Source organism: Caretta caretta, chromosome 3, assembly GCF_965140235.1.
Source record: "Caretta caretta isolate rCarCar2 chromosome 3, rCarCar1.hap1, whole genome shotgun sequence".
NCBI classification, from domain to species: domain Eukaryota; kingdom Metazoa; phylum Chordata; order Testudines; family Cheloniidae; genus Caretta; species Caretta caretta.
The window spans coordinates 100,119,847-100,139,812 of NC_134208.1; the positions used below are offsets into that span (position 1 = coordinate 100,119,847).

Genomic DNA, 19,966 nt, shown 5'->3' on the forward strand with positions numbered 1-19,966 from the left:
CTTTTGAACAGAGATCACAGTATGTCTCTAAAAGAAGCTCCAGGGTTCCTCAATGTCACCAATTGTCTTCATTGGCAGAAAGCCCTAATCACCCAACAGTTGTAGCATCCAAGCAATCATTTTGACTTCTTAATCAAGGACAGCATGTCTTCTTCCTTCAGATCGTACCTCTCCCTTTTTTCACTGTGCTTGGGAAAGCATCACGTCAAGCAAATGGGTACTCGGCACAGTGAGTCAGGGATACGTTAGCCAGTTTACCTTTCCCCTCTTCTCCCACTCCCCTTCCTCTTTCCTTTTCAGGGACCCTTCTCCGAGATTGTGTTACTTCAAAAACAATAATCTTTTCTAGAACTGGGAGCAGGGTCGGCTCCAGGCACCAGCGAACCAAGCAGGTGCCTGGGGCGGCAAATGTAAAGGGGCGGCAGGACATAGAGCTCTGGGGCAGAAATCCACTGCTCCATCACAGCGCGTTTCGCGCTCGGCGGCAATTCAGCGGCAGGGACGCGACTCTTCTTCAGCTGCACCACCACTCCGCCTCCGTGTTCAGCGGCAAGTTTTTTTCTTTTGTTTTGTTTTTTGCTGCTTTAGGCAGCAAAAACGCTGGAGCTGGCCCTGACTGGGAGCAGCAGAAAAAGTTTCTTACCAACACAGGGGCAAAGGCTTCTATTCCCAGTACTTCCTGGTCCCAAAGAAATCTGGTGGCCTACATCCTATTCTAGGTTTAAATAAGCAAATTATTTAATCAAAAAAATCAAGTTCAGGATGATCATTGTTGCCTCTTTCATCCCTTCCCTGGAGATTGGTATGCTGCCCTTGATCTGCAGGACTCATACTTCCACTTGGCGATACTTTCTTCAGACTGTCATCTGCCCCAGGGTCTTCACCAAGTGCAAGGCAGTAGTAGCAACCCAGGTCCATTGTTCTGGCGTTAAAGTATTTCCATACCTTGATGATTAGCTAATTCATGGAGCATCAAGCAACCAGATCCAAAACAATATCTTAATCATCAGGAAGCTGTTTTCCTGTCTAGACCTGAAATTGAATTTGGACAAATCTAAGTTACAGTCAATATAGCACATAACTTTCATAGTCCTCAACTTCAGGACTGCCACAGCTTACCTCCCAGTGGAAAGGTGTCAGTCCATAGCCTTCCTTTCCCAAAGCTTCAAGTCCCACCCAATGACAACAGGGTGTGCTTGCTTTCAGCTCTTGGGTCACATGGCCTCGTGGACATAATGTTGTAAAAGGTTAAAAATCACTATTTCCTTCTCTAACTTTAATTCCTCAGGAAAACATTGGTGCAGCCTGCCAAAATCAGTGAACTTCCTGAGACTGAGCTCCCATACCTGCCAAAGCAGTTGTAGCAGCAGACACTGCACTGAACAGCTGGGAGCTGACAAAGCAGATATAGCAGGAGAGTGGAAGAGAAAGCTGGGCTTCCCGCAGCAGCTCCTCCTCCTTGGACCTGGCACATATCCCATCCCTCCCCTTTGAGGGCATCAGATCAAGGAGGAACTTCCTTAAGCTCGGGAAGTGGGCAAGAGAGCGCCAAACTGGGCTGCCCTTATAGTCCCCTCAGATGCAGAATATGGCTCCAGTTTCCTATTCCCTCCATTCCCAGGGGCACCACATAAGGCACAAACTGCTCTAACTCCTTGTGTGAAGTAGAGAAAGATGAGCTCTGTAGGTTCTCCAGATCTTACACAAGGCTCAGCCCCCTTACATCTGGGGACACCCCTTGGAATGAGAGTCCTTCGTCTCCCAGGGTTGGAAAGAGAAAGAGAGCTGGACTGGGCTCTCCTTGACCATTCTCTGGACCCAGTACATAGTGTCAGCAGACCATCTTCCTGTTGGGATAACAGCCTTCTCCTGCTGCCATCTAATGTAGTTTGCCAGGTAGGGCGATGCTGAGGTCTCCGGGTTCTGCTGCTGATAGAAGATGGGGAGATTGTTAGAGCTGCACATAATGAAATTGAGTTTTACCATTGCTCATTTAAAAAATAAACTAGGAAATTCCCAGTATGAAAACTATGCTATTTAGGTTGCAAAGTCAAGGACTTTAAAGATCGTAAATGTCTGTTTTATGGTTATCCTGGCAATCTTAATTCAGCCCCGTTGTGTGTATTATGATAATGCCTTTAATTACATGATCAAATACTACTTTTTCCACAGGATCCCTGCCTCATTCACTGCACAGGATGGACCAGTTGTGAACAACTGTCAATCTGGCATTTCCTACCTTTCAAGTGCTTGGCTTTTTAATATAAATTACATTCTTTTAACATATTTTTGAATGTAATATAATTTTTAAAATGCTAACAGCCAATCAGAATGTGGGCCAATCACTGTTCCCAGTCAGAGTTGAATAGCGTAGTGGTAACTCTTTCTGTAAAATGTATTGCAGGACAAATAACCATGGTATCATGATTCTGTTTAATCCATACAAATAGTTTATGTAGGTTGGGGGGAGTACCGTCCGGAGGAAAGGATAACTGGGCATGGTGTCTGGTGTATATTGTCAATACAATACTGTTGGACCACTCAGAAATCAGTAGGACAACCTAAATGGGAGGAGGACCAGTATCCATGGGAGTCTGGCTAGTATTCTGAGGTAGTTGTGTGGTGGGAAAAGAGCTGATTTGAAAATAAAAGCATCAAGACAGCAACACAGCGGGTTTGCTTCTTTGTGAAATAACAGCAAATATTTGCTACTTGAGGTTGGTTAGTAGCACAGTTCCAGTTTTCCCTTTTAGCTGGTGTTTTACTGAATATCCATCCATGCTTGGTTTTCTATTGGCTTCTAGAATTTATGCCATAATACCTGTCCTGTGGTAGTAAATTGCTGTAGAAAGAAAGAGTAAGATAGGTGCAAACAGGTTGGCATGTCAAAGATCTAGTGTATTTGATGATAATTTAAAGTGAGAATATTTCTTTCCATCTTTGTTGTTCATTGTTTCAGGCTGGAATCTATAGTCAGTTCACTTAAACTAAGGAGAGTTTGTTCAGTGTCTGAGCTAATGGAAGTATTTCTCCTCTCCTCTCTTCAATTTTCTGTGTTGTCAGCTGCCCATATTCTGACGTCAACTTGAACAAAGAACGTATTTTACCAGATCGTTTAAGTGGAGAGATGCCGCTAGCCAGTCCATCTGTCCCCAAGAACAGAAGGACAGAAGTAAATGAAAGATCAGCCTCTCCTGTAATCAAGTAATTAAGATCTAAATAGTATTAACAACTTACAATAATATCATTTTATTTAAATGCTATATTACATAATTTACAGAACTTGAAGGCTCTATTTTCTCGAAAAACCTGTGCTTTTCTCTACATTGCTATTTCCAGAGAAGAAATGGCCCTGTCAGAGCTGAGCCTGCAGATGATTGAACTGACAAAAATTGATGCTGATTTCATTATGTATGATTTAGCAAGAGTACAGACCATTAAGATGTTAATTATTATTTAAAATCAGTTGTTTAATGGTTAATTTCACTTGTGGAAATGATTCATTTTGTTTTTACATTTGTTAGAGCAGTTTAACTGATGTGTATATATGAGTGTTGATGCTTGAAAAACAGCCCTAATAAATTTGGTTTTATTGGCGGGGAAGTGGGGAATCAAATTATTGAGGGTGAGTTTTGCAATAAGCAGCAACAGGCCTGGAGTTAAGGCCCTGGGGCGATTTATTCTTCTTCGAGTGCTTGCTTGTGTCCATTCCATGTTAGGTGTGCATGCGCTGCATGCACCGTTGCTGGAGATTTTTCCCTCAGTGGAAAATTGCTCTAGTGCCCTGTGATGCTGCGTGCTCATGCACCAATATAAGGTGTCCGGCCAGCCCTGCACCCTCTCAATTCCTTCTTACTACCCGTGACACTTGCTCAGACAACTTCTCTTGCTTAGGCAAGACAGTCAGTGATTTATGTTGTTCTCTATTTAGTTATCTTCAGTTTTAATTCTAGTAGTAGTGTACATAGAATCATAGAATATAAGGGTTGGAAGGGACCCCAGAAGGTCATCTAGTCCAACCCCCTGCTCGAAGCAGGACCAATTCCCAGTTAAATCATCCCAGCCAGGGCTTTGTCAAGCCTGACCTTAAAAACCTCTAAGGAAGGAGATTCTACCACCTCCCTAGGTAACGCATTCCAGTGTTTCACCACCCTCTTAGTGAAAAAGTTTTTCCTAATATCCAATCTAAACCTCCCCCACTGCAACTTGAGACCATTACTCCTCGTTCTGTCATCTGCTACCATTGAGAACAGTCTAGAGCCATCCTCTTTGGAACCCCCTTTCAGGTAGTTGAAAGCAGCTATCAAATCCCCCCTCATTCTTCTCTTCTGCAGGCTAAACAATCCCAGCTCCCTCAGCCTCTCCTCATAACTCATGTGTTCCAGACCCCTAATCATTTTTGTTGCCCTTCGCTGGACTCTCTCCAATTTATCCACATCCTTCTTGAAGTGTGGGGCCCAAAACTGGACACAGTACTCCAGATGAGGCCTCACCAATGTCGAATAGAGGGGAACGATCACATCCCTCGATCTGCTCGCTATGCCCCTACTTATACATCCCAAAATGCCATTGGCCTTCTTGGCAACAAGGGCACACTGCTGACTCATATCCAGCTTCTCGTCCACTGTCACCCCTAGGTCCTTTTCTGCAGAACTGCTGCCTAGCCATTCGGTCCCTAGTCTGTAGCTGTGCATTGGGTTCTTCCGTCCTAAGTGCAGGACCCTGCACTTATCCTTATTGAACCTCATCAGATTTCTTTTGGCCCAATCCTCCAATTTGTCTAGGTCCTTCTGTATCCTATCCCTCCCCTCCAGCGTATCTACCACTCCTCCCAGTTTAGTATCATCTGCAAATTTGCTGAGAGTGCAATCCACACCATCCTCCAGATCATTTATGAAGATATTGAACAAAACCGGCCCCTAAACTATAGGGTATATAGTATTAGTGCATACTAATTAGACCACCCTCTTATAGCTTAGAGGAGCATACTCTGCCCCTGGGGCCGGGAATGCCGCAGTCTCCAGGCTTCAAACCCTGCATCTCCTGCGACAAGCCCATACTGGCGAGCGACCTACATTCCAGCTGTCTGAAGTGTCTGAGGGAAGCTTATGTACAATAGCGTTGTCAAATCTGCCACAAATTCAGCCTTGTACGAAAAAGGACGGGAAACTAGACTAAGGGCTATCCTGATAAAAGCCGCACTTAGGCTGGCGTTGGAGCCAAGCTAGTCGGACTTGGTATCGAGCACCTTGGCTTCAGTGTGAAGTGCTCCTCTGGCAACATGTTTCTCGGCACTGTTTAACGTCTCTGGTACTGAGAAAGAAACACAAGAAACATGGTCCGAGAGGGGACGTGTCCTGGAACCAGGAAAGGACAAGCAAGCAGAGTGTGACCCCTGTCAGGCCACTCCCGCTCCACTTGCAGCACCCTGTTTGCAGGTGCCATTGAGTCTGGTGCGGGACCATCCACCGACAGTGGGGGAATATTGTGGTGCCAGTGGGATTAAGGTGCCGTCCACGTTGGAGGCCTTTGTGTCGTCCAAGGACCTGATGACACTCCAGGTTCTGCTGACCCTGATGGGGCAACTACCATTGCCGACGAGAGCATCGAGCAGAAGGGAACAGGTTACCGAGAGCTGCTGTCCAGCACTGGGTCTTCTGGTACCGATCAGGGAAAACCGGTCCTACCGTCATCGGTGGAGACTTCTTGGACCCTCAGCAGCAGCTGGCAGAAGCAGGGGTACCGGCCCCCACTCCATGGTCTCCTCAAGATGACTCATCCTCTGAGTTGGAGGTGGAGCCCTGCACACAAACAAGAGGCCGTCACTAGTACTTAACTTACATCCCACTGGTTCTCAGCACGGGTGCCACCCCAGCACCTGGCAGGTCCAATGGCCATTTTGGAATCTGTGGGGTTTTTCCCCCAGTACCAGGACTGCCTTCCAGCTGTTCATACTCAGTGGTGTCCAAGAGAAGGACTCCCACGCCATCCAGCACCTCACCCAGACTCTGGTATCGAGCTCAGTACCAACACTCAGGATTTAGGCCTGTGTGCTGTGATTGGTACAGAAGAGGAGGAGGAAGACCCCCCACCAGTACGCGCCTCTTCCTCCTCCCCAGACAAAGCTGTCTTGGGACCGAACAGCTTGGTGTCACAGGACAACTTTAGAGGTCACAGGAACTATTGAAAATTGTGGCTTCTAACCTGGGGCTAGAGGTGAAGGTTCTTAAAGAGTCCTCACATAGCCTCATTGACATTTTGGCTGCCGCGGGCCCATCAAAAGTGGCCCTACCTCTCAATTACGTCATTCCGGGTCCAGTCAGGTCACTATGGCAGACCCCATCCTCTCTGCCTCCCACCTCAAAGAGAGCAGGGAAGAGGTACTACATTCCTGCCAAGGGATATGAACACCTGAATCCCCACCCTCTTCCTGGGTCCCTTGTGGTCACAGTGGCCAAAGAGAGACAGACAAGGGCAGGTAGGCACAACCCCCAAGCAAAAGGACTTTAAAAAGCTAGATCTGTTCGGTAGAAAGATTTATTCTATTGGTGGCTAGCAGGTTTGCATCTCCAACCAGCAGGGCTTGCTTGGGGAAGTATGATTATAACATTTGGGATTCCATGGCAAAGTTTAAGGACTCGTTGCCACAGGACTCCAAGCAAAAGTTCTCTGCTGTTATGGAGGAAGGGAAGACCATAGCCAGGGCCTCCTTCCAAGCAGCCCTAGTCGCAGCTGATGTGGCAGCCAGAACGATGGCTTCGGCTGAGGTAATGAGGAGGTGCTCCTGCTTCCAGTCTTCAGGGCTGCCACCTGAGCAGTCCATCCAAGATTTTTCCTTTGAGGGAACTTCCCTCTTCTCTGAGCAGACGGTCTCAAAACTCCATGGTCCAAAAGATTCCAGGCCTACCCTCAGCTCCCTGGGCCTCTACTCCCAGCACCTTCAAGGAAGCATTTCAGACCTCAACAGCCGACCCGCTTCTCAACTCTGCTGCCTTGCCAGGACCCATTTCAAAACGGAGCAGGGGTTACAAGCACAGGCAACTGCCCCCCTGCACCTCATCCTCACTACCATATTCACAGATACCCGGGAGGCCCCAAACAGAACTTTTGAAGGGGCACCCGAGGGCGTTATATCAGTTCCCTTACCAGATCTTGCCCCCTTTTTGTTTTCAGACCAACTCTCCCACTTCAGCCTGTCATGGTCCCTCATCTCAGACCACTGGGTACTGAGTACAGTGGAGGAAGGTTACACCCTTCAGTTTTCTTCCACCCCTCCCTTACACCATTCTCCCCCATCCCTGTCCCTCTTACGAACAACTTCTAGTCCAGGAGGTTCTAGTCCTATTCCTGCAGGTAGAGGCTGTGGAGGAGGTGCCTCAGAATTTGAGAGGGAAAGGGATTTACTCCCACTGTTTCCTAATACCAAAAGCCAAAGGGGGTGGGGTTGGGGGGGAAGCTTCGACCCATCCTAGACATGCGTCGCCTCAACAGTTATCTCAAGAAACTGAGGTTCCACGTGGTCTCCCTGGTCTCTATTATTCCCTCCCTGGTTCCAGTAGACTGGTATGCCACCCTCAACTTGAAAGATGCCTATTTCCACATCTCCATCTTCCGGGGCCACAGAAGATTCCTCAAATTTATTGTAAACCAGACGTATTGCCAGTTCACCATCCTCCCCTTTGGCCTGTTGGTAGCCCCTTGGGTTTTCAAAAAATGCATGCCAGTGATGGCGACCTTCCTCAGAAGCCACAGCGTTCAAGTCTATCCTTACCTTGATGACTGGCTGTGACCAAGGGCTGGTCCGAGGCTCAGGTGAAAGCTAGCATCAGCCTGGTCCAGCCACTTTCCGTGCCCTGGGCCTATTGATAAATGAGCAAAAGTCGAATCGCATCCCCTCCAGAGGATAGAGGTTATTGGAATGGTGCTCGATTCTACCTGGGCCAGAGCCTTCCTCCCAGAGTCTCGGTTCTAAACAATGTCGGCTTTGATATCCAAGGTCAAGGCCCACCTGGTCACAACAGTCCATTTTTGCCTCAAACTTTTGGGTCACATGGCTGCGTGCATTTATGTGGTATGGCACACAAGACTACATCTCAGGCCCCTTCAAGCTTGGCTGGCTTATGTGTAGTCACTGAACCATCACCACTTGGAATGGGTGCTTACAATCCCCATCCTGGTCCTTGTCTCTCTCGACTGGTGGAGAGATCTCCGTTCAGTATGTGCAGGCGTTAACTTTGTTACCCCCCAATCTTCCATATCCCTAATTTCAGATGCATCCTGTTTGGGCGGAGCTCACCTCAAGCACCTCAGGAACTGTGGTCCCAGGAAGAGCTCTCCTTGCACATAAACGTCAGCTAGCTCAGAGCTGTCTGCTTAATTTGCCAAGTGTTCCTACCCCAGATCACGGGCAAAGTTGTACGAGTGCTCACGGACAACGTGGCAGCCATGTTTTACATCAACAGACAGGAAGGAGTGTGCTCGTCTACCCTGTGTCAAGAGGCCATTCGCCTGTGGGACTTCTGCATGAAACACTCCTTCCACCTTGAAGCTTCCCATCTTCCGCGAGCCTGGAACGCTCTGGCAGATCACCTCAGCAGATATTTCTCTTCTCACCATGAGTAATCTGTTCACTCAGAGGAGACCAGATCCATCTTCCAGAGATGGGGATCTCCCCTTTAGACCTGTTCACAACCAAACGGAACAGGAAATGCCATCAGTTTTGCTCACTGCAGTCACAGCCCTGGCTGTATCTCAGATGCCTTCCTATTTCCATGGACAGAACTCCTGTTCTATGTGTGTTCTCACATTCTTCTGGTGCACAGGGTCCTTCTGAAAGACAAGCAAGACCAAGCAAGGGTCATCCTTATAGCCCTAGCATGGCCGTGACAGCACTGCTTTGACACATTGCTGGATCTGTCAGTAGCACCCCTGCTGCCACTCCTGACCCTCCCGGAATTGATCTTGCAAGATCCCATGTTTATTCCATTTGAACCTCAGGACTCTCCACCTGACCACATTAAATCTCCATGGTTGAACCCGGCGGAGCAGGCCTCTTCAGAACAAGTCCGTCAGGTCTTGCTAGTGTAGTAGGAAACTGTCTACTAGAGTGATTTATCTAGCCAAGAGAAAGCGTTTCTTGGTGTGGTCTTCCCAATGAGGATTCTTACCAATTCAGTCACCCTTCCAATCCGTGCTGGAATACTTGCTCCATCTGAAACACCAGGGCCTAGCCCTTTCATCTCTGAAAGTGCATCTGGTGGCTATCTCAGCTCTCCAGTGGTTGGTCTTCTCACACAAAATGTCCATCTGCTTCCTCAAGGAATTAGAGACTTTACCCTCAAATTTGCAAACCTATCCCACCATAGGACCTAAACCTGGTCCCGGCAAAACTCACGGGCTCTCCCTTTAAGCCGCTGGTATTGTGCCGTCAGTCGTATCTCTCCTGGAAGGTTGCCTTCCTGGTAGCAATTACGTTGGCCAGGAGGGTCTCAGAAATCAGGGCCCTTACTTTGAAACCCCCATATAAAGTGTTCTGTAAGGACATGGTTCAACTGCGCCCCACCCAGCATTCCTCCCAAAGGTGGTCTCGCAGTTTCATAGTAATCAGGCTATTTTCCTGCCAGTTTTCTTCCCAAAATTGCACAAGAGTTTAGAGGAGCGGCATCTCCGCACGCTGGATATTAGACACTCCCTGGCCTTCTACATTGAGAGGACCAAGCTGTTCCGTAAATCCATACTGCTCTTTGTGGCAGTAGCAGACAGGATGAAAGGCCTACTGCTTTTGGCCCAGGGAATTTCATCCTGGATCACTTCCTGAATTTGTATGTGCTATGAGCAGGCAGGTGGCCCACCTCCTGCCATCTTGACCGCTCATTCAAGAAGAGCTCGGGCTTCTTTAGCAGCATTTCTGGCCAAGGTCCCGATCCAAGACCTCTGCAGAGCAGCGACCTGATCATCGTTAAATACCTTTTCCTCCCAGTACACCATCACCCAGCAGGCAAGAGATGATGCCAAGTTTGGTAGAGTAGTGTTGCAATCCACGTGTCCATGAACTCTGAGCCCCCTCAGGTATCCCTTGGGAGTCATGTAACGTGGAATGGACATGAGCAAGCACTCGAAGAAGAAAAAAGTTACACTAACCTTTCCGTAACTGTTGTTCTTAGAGATGTGTTGCTCAAGTCCATTCCACGACCCACCCTCCTGCCCCTTCATCAGAGTTAGCTGGCAAAAAGGAACCGAGAGGGTGTGGGGCTGTCCGGGTCCTTATATGGGCGCCTGCGCATGGGGCCCTAGAGGTCGCTAGCGCTGATCTGACAGATATCACTGTGGCAGGAATCTCTGCTGACGGTGCACACTGTGCACGCACACCTAACGTGGAAGGGACATGAGCAAGACCGCTCAAAGAACAAGCGTTTTGGAAAGGTTAATAACCATTTTTTATTAGAAGCACTGGGGAGAAAATGGTTGTGGTGGCAAGGGTCTGGTCATATGTTTGTTTTCAACAGTTTCAGGTTTTTACACCAAAATCAATTGCAAACACCTGTAGTGTGTGTGTGTGGGGGTGTGTGTGCAGTATTTCTAAGGGCTACATTTGAGTGAAATGGGCTAATGGTGACTTCTTTTGCACTCCAGAATTTCACCCAGTATAATGCCCTTGAATTTTGAATATGTAGTATTTTAAATGCTGTTTTCATGGAGAAGCCCCACTTTACGGTTACAAACAAAGAGGGTGTTCAGCTATTAAAGGTTCACTGTCTGGTTAAATTATCCCCAGATTGTAGGATTGTGCTAATGTATTAGAACTAGAAAGTGAAATTGACAACAAACTGACTAGTTCCATTGGTGCCTACAGTAACTTCACTTCAATGGGAATAGTATCAGGCCCTAATCTATTTTGATTGTCCAAGACACAACAATGCATACATTTTTTTTTAAAGCAAAAACTGTGGAAAGAAATTTTAAAGTTCTTTTGTATTACTGTTATACTGGTAGGCTTTTCAAAAGCACTCAGTGCTGGGCAAACTCTACTCCCAGTGGGAGTTTTACCTGTGACAATACAGTAAATTTACACAGCATTTCAGAGCAAGTGGCAGTGAGCCTCCAAGCCCAGGTCGACAGACTTGAGCTAGGAGGACTGGTGCTAGTGCTCTAAAAATAGCTATATATCTACTGCTTTGAAGTTGTGGCTGGAGCTGAACTTTTGTCAGTTTGTAAAGTTTTGTTAGTAGCAGGGAAGGAAATTTTATTTTTCTTTAAATATATGATTTCTTGATGTATCAATATTTCTTTAATTACAGCAATGAATCTTCAACCACATAGAAAATAAACTGACAGCTCAGATTTCAAAACTTTATCAATTTGTTTTAATAGTGACAGAAAATGTCCTAGCCCTGGTCACACTGGCTCAAAATCTTCAGCTCATAATCGATCATCTGGGAAATCTGTGTCAGAGATGACAAAGCAGGAAGATACAGAAAATAAATCTCCTTGCAAAGAACTTCTATTATGTGATGCCAAAGACAAGAAACCTTCTAGGTATGTGTCTTTCAACTACCTTTGAAATATATTTTGTTTGGAGACTATGTGTGAAATGCAGCTTGTTACATACATACAGTACAGTGAATTATTAGTGAAATTCCCAGGAAGGTGTGGGGAGACACAAGGAAGCCATGTAGTTGTCTCTAAATTAAAGACTAGAATAAATAGTGTGTCATAATGTATACAGCCAGTGAATAATGCAGACCATAGGGAAAAATGAAGAGATACGTATATTCCTGAACAGGGAAATTATTGACTGTGTAGAGGTGAGGAATTTCACTGCGTTCTCCTTAAAAATAAATCACGTTTTTAAATGAAAAGTGCTTATTTAACTCACTAAGGTTTTGTATTAATTGTTTGGGCTGAAAGGAGCAAGGTGTGTTTAAGCTAGTTTTTAAAACAATCTAAATTTTGACTAGTGTTACAGAAAAGTTGCTATTGTCAGTATATGTGAAATTAAAATGTAAACATACCAGTGACTTCAGTGGGGCTTCATGTGGGTAAAGGAACCTACTCAAGTTAAACTCATTGCAGATTTGAAGCCTTATTTTGGTGGCTATTATCCTACACTAGAATGAGCCAGCCTTGCTTAATTCTGTGCGTCTTCACATTATCTCAAACATTCAGAACACCCAAATTATAAGTGGTGATAGTAGCAAATTAGATGAGATACAGTTCTCTGCCTAGGAATGTTAGTCAAATAGAGTAGATATCACAAAGTAATGTTTAGATTATTGAAGCTTACTGTTTAATTAAGAACCAATTCAATCCCCAGAAACTTGGACCTACTCAGTGATTTCTTTGATTAAAGAATCTGCAAATCTACTTTTTGATATAGATGTTTACGAATAAAAAAAATAACATAGCAGTAATTGAAAACTTCGAGTAGACGCAGCCATGTATTCCGTGTATTCCACTTAGGTGTGTGCACTCCCAGTGTAAATTTGTGTATCAGTTCTTGTAGAGGGGCAGCGCTCGCACCATGTGGCTGTAGCCGCTCCTCTGGCCTGTGGTCTTAACCTCACAACTAGTTTAGTTTTCTCTTGTTGTAAATAGTTAGTAGTATCCTGAGTGTTAGATTAGCAGTAGTTATGATCATTTAGATTTTCTCATTTTTTTTTTTCTTTCTAGATTTAGATTTTTCTTAAATGCCTTCATGGTGATTTAAACACTGTTCTTCGTGTGGGGGAGCAATTCCCAACTGTGGTCCCAACACATGGTTGCTCACTTTGTCTCAGTGAGGCCCACGTTAAAGAGCATTGTGAGATTGCAGATGAGTCAATTTCTAGAACAAAGTGGCTTGGGACCTTTGCCTGAAGCAGCACCTGCTTCGGTACTGAGGCCCTCATCAGGTTGGAGACTGTCGTGGGGTTCCACTTCACATTCTAGAGCAGGCACCTCTCTGAAGAAGCAGAGGAGCCATTCCCTGTCAACTATGCCAAGGAAAGGGTCGTTTTAAGACCAGTCGAGACTGCTCAAGGTCTTGGGGTGACTCTTTCACCTCCCCCAGGAAAACTGGACTGGCACAGAGTTAGTGCCACCACATGGGGATGGCCTGGATATGTCTATCCCTTCCTTGGTAGCAAGTATAGAGGTTAAAAGCCCTGTACCATTTACTCCGGTTTCAGCCCCTGGGCATCTCTTGAGTCCAGTACTGATGAGGGAGATGCCAGCACCAACTGTTTCCATGTCGGCAGGGTACCAGGCAGCTACAGACCTCCTCCACCTTGAGTCCTGACCTCTCCTTTGGTCCAGGACTTTGCCAGGGCTGCATCATCTGTAGTCCCATTGACTGAACGAGCTGCTGAACATTCAGGTTTCTTGGCGCAATACCCCAGTGTTCTTTCTCCACAGGCTGTGGAAGTAGGGCCCGTACAAATCTCCTCAGCACCACTGCATTCAGCACCACAGATATTACCATGACAACTTTCACTATGGCTTTCAACAGAGGCAGCAGTATCATCCCTATCACACATTTGTCCAGCCTTTCCCTCCTCCGAGGCAATGGGACTACTCCAGAAAGAGGGATAGGTCCTACAGGAGAAAGCAGTCGGGCTCTGGGTTCAGCCAGTTCTCTTCTGATCTTCCCCAAGCAGCCGTTTTGACCGCTTGTTTCAAAGCACTGTTCCAGTTGTTGCTCCTCCCTCCTCATCTCCCTCCTTTGGGGCAGGCTGGCCCACTTTCACAATGCTTGGGACTTGATTGCCACCAACAGCTGGGTCCTAAGCACCATCATTTCAGGTTATGCCATCCAGTTCCTTTCCATCTCTCCTCCCCACCCTCCCTCCCTGTCCCTCTTCAGGGACCGTTTTCATGAGATATTGCTCCTGAAGCAGGTCTGCTGGCTTTGGGAGCAGTGGAGGAAGTTCCTCTAGAACACCGAGATCTTGATTTGTGCTCCCAGTACTTTCTTGTACCCAAATCCAAGGCAGGGGTAAGACCCATCCTTGATCTTTGCAACCTCAACAAATATATCAGGTACATGAGATTCAAAATGGTCACTCTATGGACTGTTCTCCCTGCGTTGTCTCAGGACAAATGGTTTGTTGTTCTGAAACTTCAGGATGCCTACTTTTCATGTGGCAATTTTGCGGAGCCTCGAAGTTCCTTTGATTCATCGTGGCAGAGCACAGGGCATCTATTCAGCCTCTTTTCTGCCCCCTGGGTTTTTACCAAATGCATGGTTATTGTTAGGGTGTATGTCAGGAAGAAGGGAATTCACGTTTTCTCATATTTGGACAACTGGTTACTGATGGGTAGATCCAGAGAGGAAGTTCTTGCTCACATCAGCACCACGTTGCACTTGCTTGACTGTCTGGGTCTCCTCCTAAACACCAGGAAGTCAACTTGGCTCCCACTCAGAAAATCAGATTTACTGGGGCCCTGTTAGATTCCATGACATTGAAAGTGTTTCTGTCAACTGACCGTTTTCAGACAGTTCGCTACCTTTGCCTCAGTTTTCAGTCTCAGCCTTCCACAACAGTTCGGATGTGTCTGAGACTCTTCGGACACATTTCCGCTTGCACCCAGGTGGTCCAATATGCGAAGTTGCGCTTTTGCCCCCTTCAGATGCGTCTCAGGACCATTTACCATCCTGCTGTTTATGAATTGGAGCTTAAATTCATAACTTTGCTAGACACTGAAAATCATGGACTGAATAGAGACACTGGATTTATGGCTTAGTACAACAATCTGTAACCCCCTCCCAGTTGCTTTCCTCCTTATGACTTGGAAAAGTGTTAAACTGCCGCTCGCCTTGAATGGTCCCTTGAAATACGTTTTAACTACGTATACTAAACAATCTGTTCAGATCTTGTATTTAGCCGTGACACTTTGAGTTAGGCTATGTCTACGCTACGGACCTTACTATGGCACAGCTGTACTGCTGCAGCTGCACCACTGTAAGGTCTCCCGTGGAGCCACTCTATGGCAGTGGGAGACAACTCTTCTGCCGGCATAATTAAACCACCTCAAATGAGCCGTAGTATCTGTCGGTGGGAGAGCATTTCTGTCATAGCTGTCGACACTGGCACTTCTGTTCGTGAATCTTATGTCGGTCAGGGGTGTATTTTTCCATATCCCAACCAGCAAAAGTTTTAGCAACAACAGGGCTAGTGTAGACAAAGCCTTAGTTTCCCAGACCTGAAGAAGAGGTCTGTGTAAGCTCGAGAATGTGGCTCTCTCACCAACAGAAGCTGGTCTAATAAAAGGCATTACCTCACCCACTTCTGTATCTATAATATGTTGGCACTAACACAGCTACAACACTGCATATTTAGGGTACCTCAGATAACTCTTCTGGTTCAAGAATTGACACTTTTCCAGTCTGTGAAATCAGAAAACAAAATTACTTTATGGTGAGAGTATTGTGAAAGGAAATGAAATTGTAATGGAAATAATCAGTCAACTTTGTTGCAGGTACTAGGCATATAATCTTTAAACTTCCATGCAACGTTTGGATTACTGGAGTCAATAAAAGGTTAATCCATTTCCTGAAAATAGATACTGTAGATTTTCCGTAGAAAATAATAGGAAAAATGAAGTGATACTTTTATCAGTAATAGTCAAGATTTTTTATAATCCCAAATATGATTCTTCACGATCAACACTGCTGCCTAAAAGAGTACCTCTGTGAAATTTCTGTTTAAACTGAAATTGCGTTTGTGAAATACAGGACAAAGCAAAGAAAAATTACCATAGGGCCTCTTATTTTGATCAACAGTATGCCAACAGAAAATGGAAGAGAATTATATATGTGGACAGCACATTCAAATTCTGTTATTGACTCTGTTTTTTAATAAGTGAAAAATATATCATAACTCAAACACCTTGAAACATACAGAGTACAAAAATTAAGATAAAAGATAAGAAAAGAAAAAAATAGATCCCAGCTATTTTTAGCTAGTATAATAAAAGGTAAATTAAGTATCTGGTTATAATTCCAGGTCTTTAAAGATTTTCCTTATAAAATGTAGGCAGCAAGTACAATATTGATAATACATAAAGGTGTTCTTAATTTTATAAGAAGCAATTATGGCCTGATGCAAGTCTTTCAGAAATCAGTGGCAAGACTTTGACTTCAGTGGGAGTTGGATCAAGCCCTTAATGAGCATGATACAGTAACACTAATTAATTGCAAACAAACAAGAGTTCACTCTTAACCTATTAAAAGGATACAGTCATGTACAGAGGTAAAAGATAATTGCCTCAAACAGAATAGTCCCTGCCAAGATCTTCAAAAGTAGGAGTCTTAGATTTAGCCTTCTCAATTCATACATAGGTTCCTAAATCAGTGGCCTGATTTTCAAATGTGGTGAGTCCCCACTGAATGCCACAGGATTATTTTCCAGTTTAACAGAGGAAAGAGGGCCATTGTGCCCTAACTCTGAGTATACAACAGACTTTTATCAAGATACCTGTTAAAGGACTGTGTAAAGCTCAAAACAGTTTAGCACAAAGCTGAGGAGGTTTCCAAGCTCTCTGGCATCCTATTATATTGTTGTTGTTATATTATTTATTAAATGTTATCACAACTCTTAGTAGGAATAGATAAGGGTATAAAAATTACACTAGTAACTACTTATTTAAAATGTTAAATAGCAAACTAGACCCCAAATTCTCTCTTTTACATGTTTGGTAGGATGACTAACAGTCACTGTTTACGATCTAGCTACAGCTGATTGGACAGAATCTGTCCATGGAACATATAATTAGGGCTGTCAATCACAGTTAACTCAAGCAATTAACTCAAATCAAATTAACTCTATTAAAAAAATTAATTGTGATTCATTGCAATTTTAATCACACTGTAAACCAGTAATAGAATATCAATTTAAATTTATTATAAATATTTTTGGATGTTTTTCTACATTTTTAAATATATTGATTTCAATTACAACACAGAATACAAAGCGTATAGTGCTCACTTTATATTATTTTTATTACAAATATATGCACTGTAAAAAAGATAAACACAAGAAATAGTATTTTTCAATTCACCTCAGACAAGTACTGTAGTGCAATCTCTTTATCATGAAAGTGCAACTTACAAATGGAGATTTTTTTGTTTTTGTTACGTAACTGCACTCAAAACAATGTAAAACTTTAGCGCCTATAAGTCCACTCAGTCCTACTTCTTTTTCAGCTAATAGCTAAGACAAACAAGTTTGCTTACATTTACGGGAGATAATTCTGCCCACTTCTTATTTACAATGTCACTTGAAAGTGAGAACAGGCTTTCACATGGCACTGTTGTATTTGGAGTTGCAAGGTATTTACGTGCCAGATATACTCAACATTTGTATGCCCCTTCATGCTTCAACCACCATTCCCGAGGACATGCTTCCATGCTGATGACTGGTTCTGCTTGATAAAGATCCAAAGCAATGCAGACTGACACATGTTCATTTTCATCATCTGAATCAGATGCCACCAACAGAAAGCTGATTTTCTTTTTTGGTGGTTCAGGTTCTGTAGTTTCTGAATCAGAGTGCTGCTCTTTTAAGACTTCTGACAGCATGTTTCACACCTCCTTGCTCTAAGATTTGGGAAGGCACTTCAGATTCTTCAACCTTGGGTTGAGTGCTGTAGCTATCTTTAGAAATCTCATATTGGTATCTTCTTTGCATTTTGTCAAAACAGCAATGAAACTGTTCTTAAATCGAACATGTGCTGGGTCATCACCCAAGATTGCCATAACATGCAATATATGGCAGAATGCAGGTAAAACCACAGAGCAGGAGACACAACATTTTCCCCAAGGAGTTCAGTCACAAATTTCATTAACACATTTTTTTTTTCAACAAGCATCATCATACCTTGCAACGCCAGCTACAAATGTGCCATGCGAACACCCATTCTCACTTTCAGGTGACACTGTAAATAAGAAACGGACAGAATTCTCTCTCGTAAATGTAAACAAACCTATTTGTCTTAGCAATTGGCTGAACAAGAAGTAGGACTGAGTGGTCTTATAGGCTCTAAAATTTTACATTGTTTTGTTTTTGAATGCAGTTATGTAACAAAAACAAAAAAAATCTCCATTTATAAGTTGCACTTTCACAATAAAGAGATTGCACTACAGTACTTGTCTGAGGTGAACTGAAATATACTATTTATTTTGTTTAGAAATATTGCACTGTAGAAAAGATAATCAAAAATAAGAATATAAAGTGATCACTGTACACTTTGTATTCTGTGTTGTAATTGAAATCAATATATTTGAAAATGTGGAAAACATCCAAAAATATTTAAATGGTATTCTGTTATTGTTTAACAATGCAATTAAAACTGATTAATCGTGATTTTTTTAAATCTCTTGATTGTTATTAATTTTTTAATTGTTTGACAGCCCTACATATAATTTTTTAAAATATAGGATGGGAAGGGAGGGAGGAATGCCATGTTATTTTGGATTCCTTAATCTCTCTCCATTTTTCTTTCACATGAAGAAAGAATATTTACACAATATTATTAAATGACTAGATAGGGATATTAAAATTGCCATACTTGAACAGAAAAATTTGGCCATCTAATTCAATATTCCCACTTTCAAGAGTAGTTTAAACTTGATGCTTCAGGCAAAATTGAAGCTCCCTTCTCCTGCCACAATATAATTATGGCCAGAAATTAACCAAAAGTCTGTAGAATGTCCTTCTTCACACAGATTCACTGGACATTTTAGGAGAATCTTTGTAAAAAAATTAATCGGTGCTTGTAGAATTAAATTCAGTCAGAGCCTTTGAAAACATGAATAAATTGTCCAACACATTTATTTTATCGTTAGTTTATTTTAAATAAATAAAGTTGACTGTAATTTCACCCAGATCAGTCTATTTTTTCTCCAACATTCTTCCCATAAGATTTTTCGTACCTTTTTCCAGATCTTGCACCTTAGATCACCTAGTGCCCTCAGATTTTCCCAGACTGTTTCCATTAGAGATTTTCAGACTTTCTCTCTTTCCCTTTTTCCTTGACATCCATATTTTTAAAAAAATGTTAGAACATTCAGTTATTTTCATCTTTTAACATCTGCAATTTTTTTTCCCTTGGAACAACCTGGAATGATCAAGAGATTAAAACTGAAGATAGATAAATGTGTTGGCAGGATTGGATCCAAAAGCATATTTTAGGAAATTGAGCAATTATAATTTTAAGGTAGATTTATAGCACTTCCACATCTGCAAAGGAAACCTAACATAAGTAGTCAGCTATGGAAGTATTTACAATTAAGAAACATGAACACACAAATTTGAGAATTAAATAGAGCCAATTTACAAAATAAGTCTGATATTCTTTAACTGTAATGCATTTAACCAAACTGGATAAAGCCCACTATACGGATATTTCTACTAAAATGGCTTTCCGAGAAATAGTTAAAAGTTGGTATGTACTTTGTCACTATGAGGTTCCAGTGTTAACAACCATGGAGATAAATGGGGAAGTCATGTGTTTCTCAGAACTTTCATTTTGTGTGTACAGTCCGTGTACTGCCTCAGTTTATATTCATAAGGCATTCTCTGCACATAGTGTTAGAAACCAAATTTTTATATAAATAAAAGCTTGACACTACAGCAACTCTTTACATTTGTGCCAAAGCATGGAATTCCTGCTGTACATATTTGCATTGCGCTTCGCTATAATGCCTCTAGTTATTTTGTGCACTAATGTAGCATAAGGCATAGATTCTCTAGTCCCCTAAATTCACTTGTACCATTTTTTTTCAGTGTATCAAGTGCAACACTGCTGATGTCAGTGAAGTTGTGCCCATCTGCCTGGGTAGTCTAATTTAAGCCCAAAATATTTATATGTATTTTAAAAATAGCTTCTGAGGCCAGGCCTACACTACAAAGTTTTGTCAGCATAGTTATGTCAGTCAGGGATTGGGGGGCGGGGGGTAGGAGAAACCACACCTCCTAGCCAGTATAGC

The 19,966-nt window shown here is 43.4% G+C and overlaps 1 protein-coding gene across 6 annotated transcripts in view; it reads left to right on the plus strand.

The window, feature by feature from the left end:
* The window catches only part of L3MBTL3 (L3MBTL histone methyl-lysine binding protein 3), a 156,962-nt gene that overhangs the window by 118,244 nt on the left and 18,752 nt on the right, over positions 1 to 19,966 (plus strand). For all 6 annotated transcript variants that reach the window (XM_075126735.1, XM_075126731.1, XM_048844597.2 and 3 more), the window contains exons 17-18: positions 3,064 to 3,204; positions 11,371 to 11,535. In XM_075126735.1, coding sequence (XP_074982836.1) covers positions 3,064 to 3,204; positions 11,371 to 11,535 — 306 coding nt within the window. The remainder of the gene's footprint in view (positions 1 to 3,063; positions 3,205 to 11,370; positions 11,536 to 19,966) is intronic.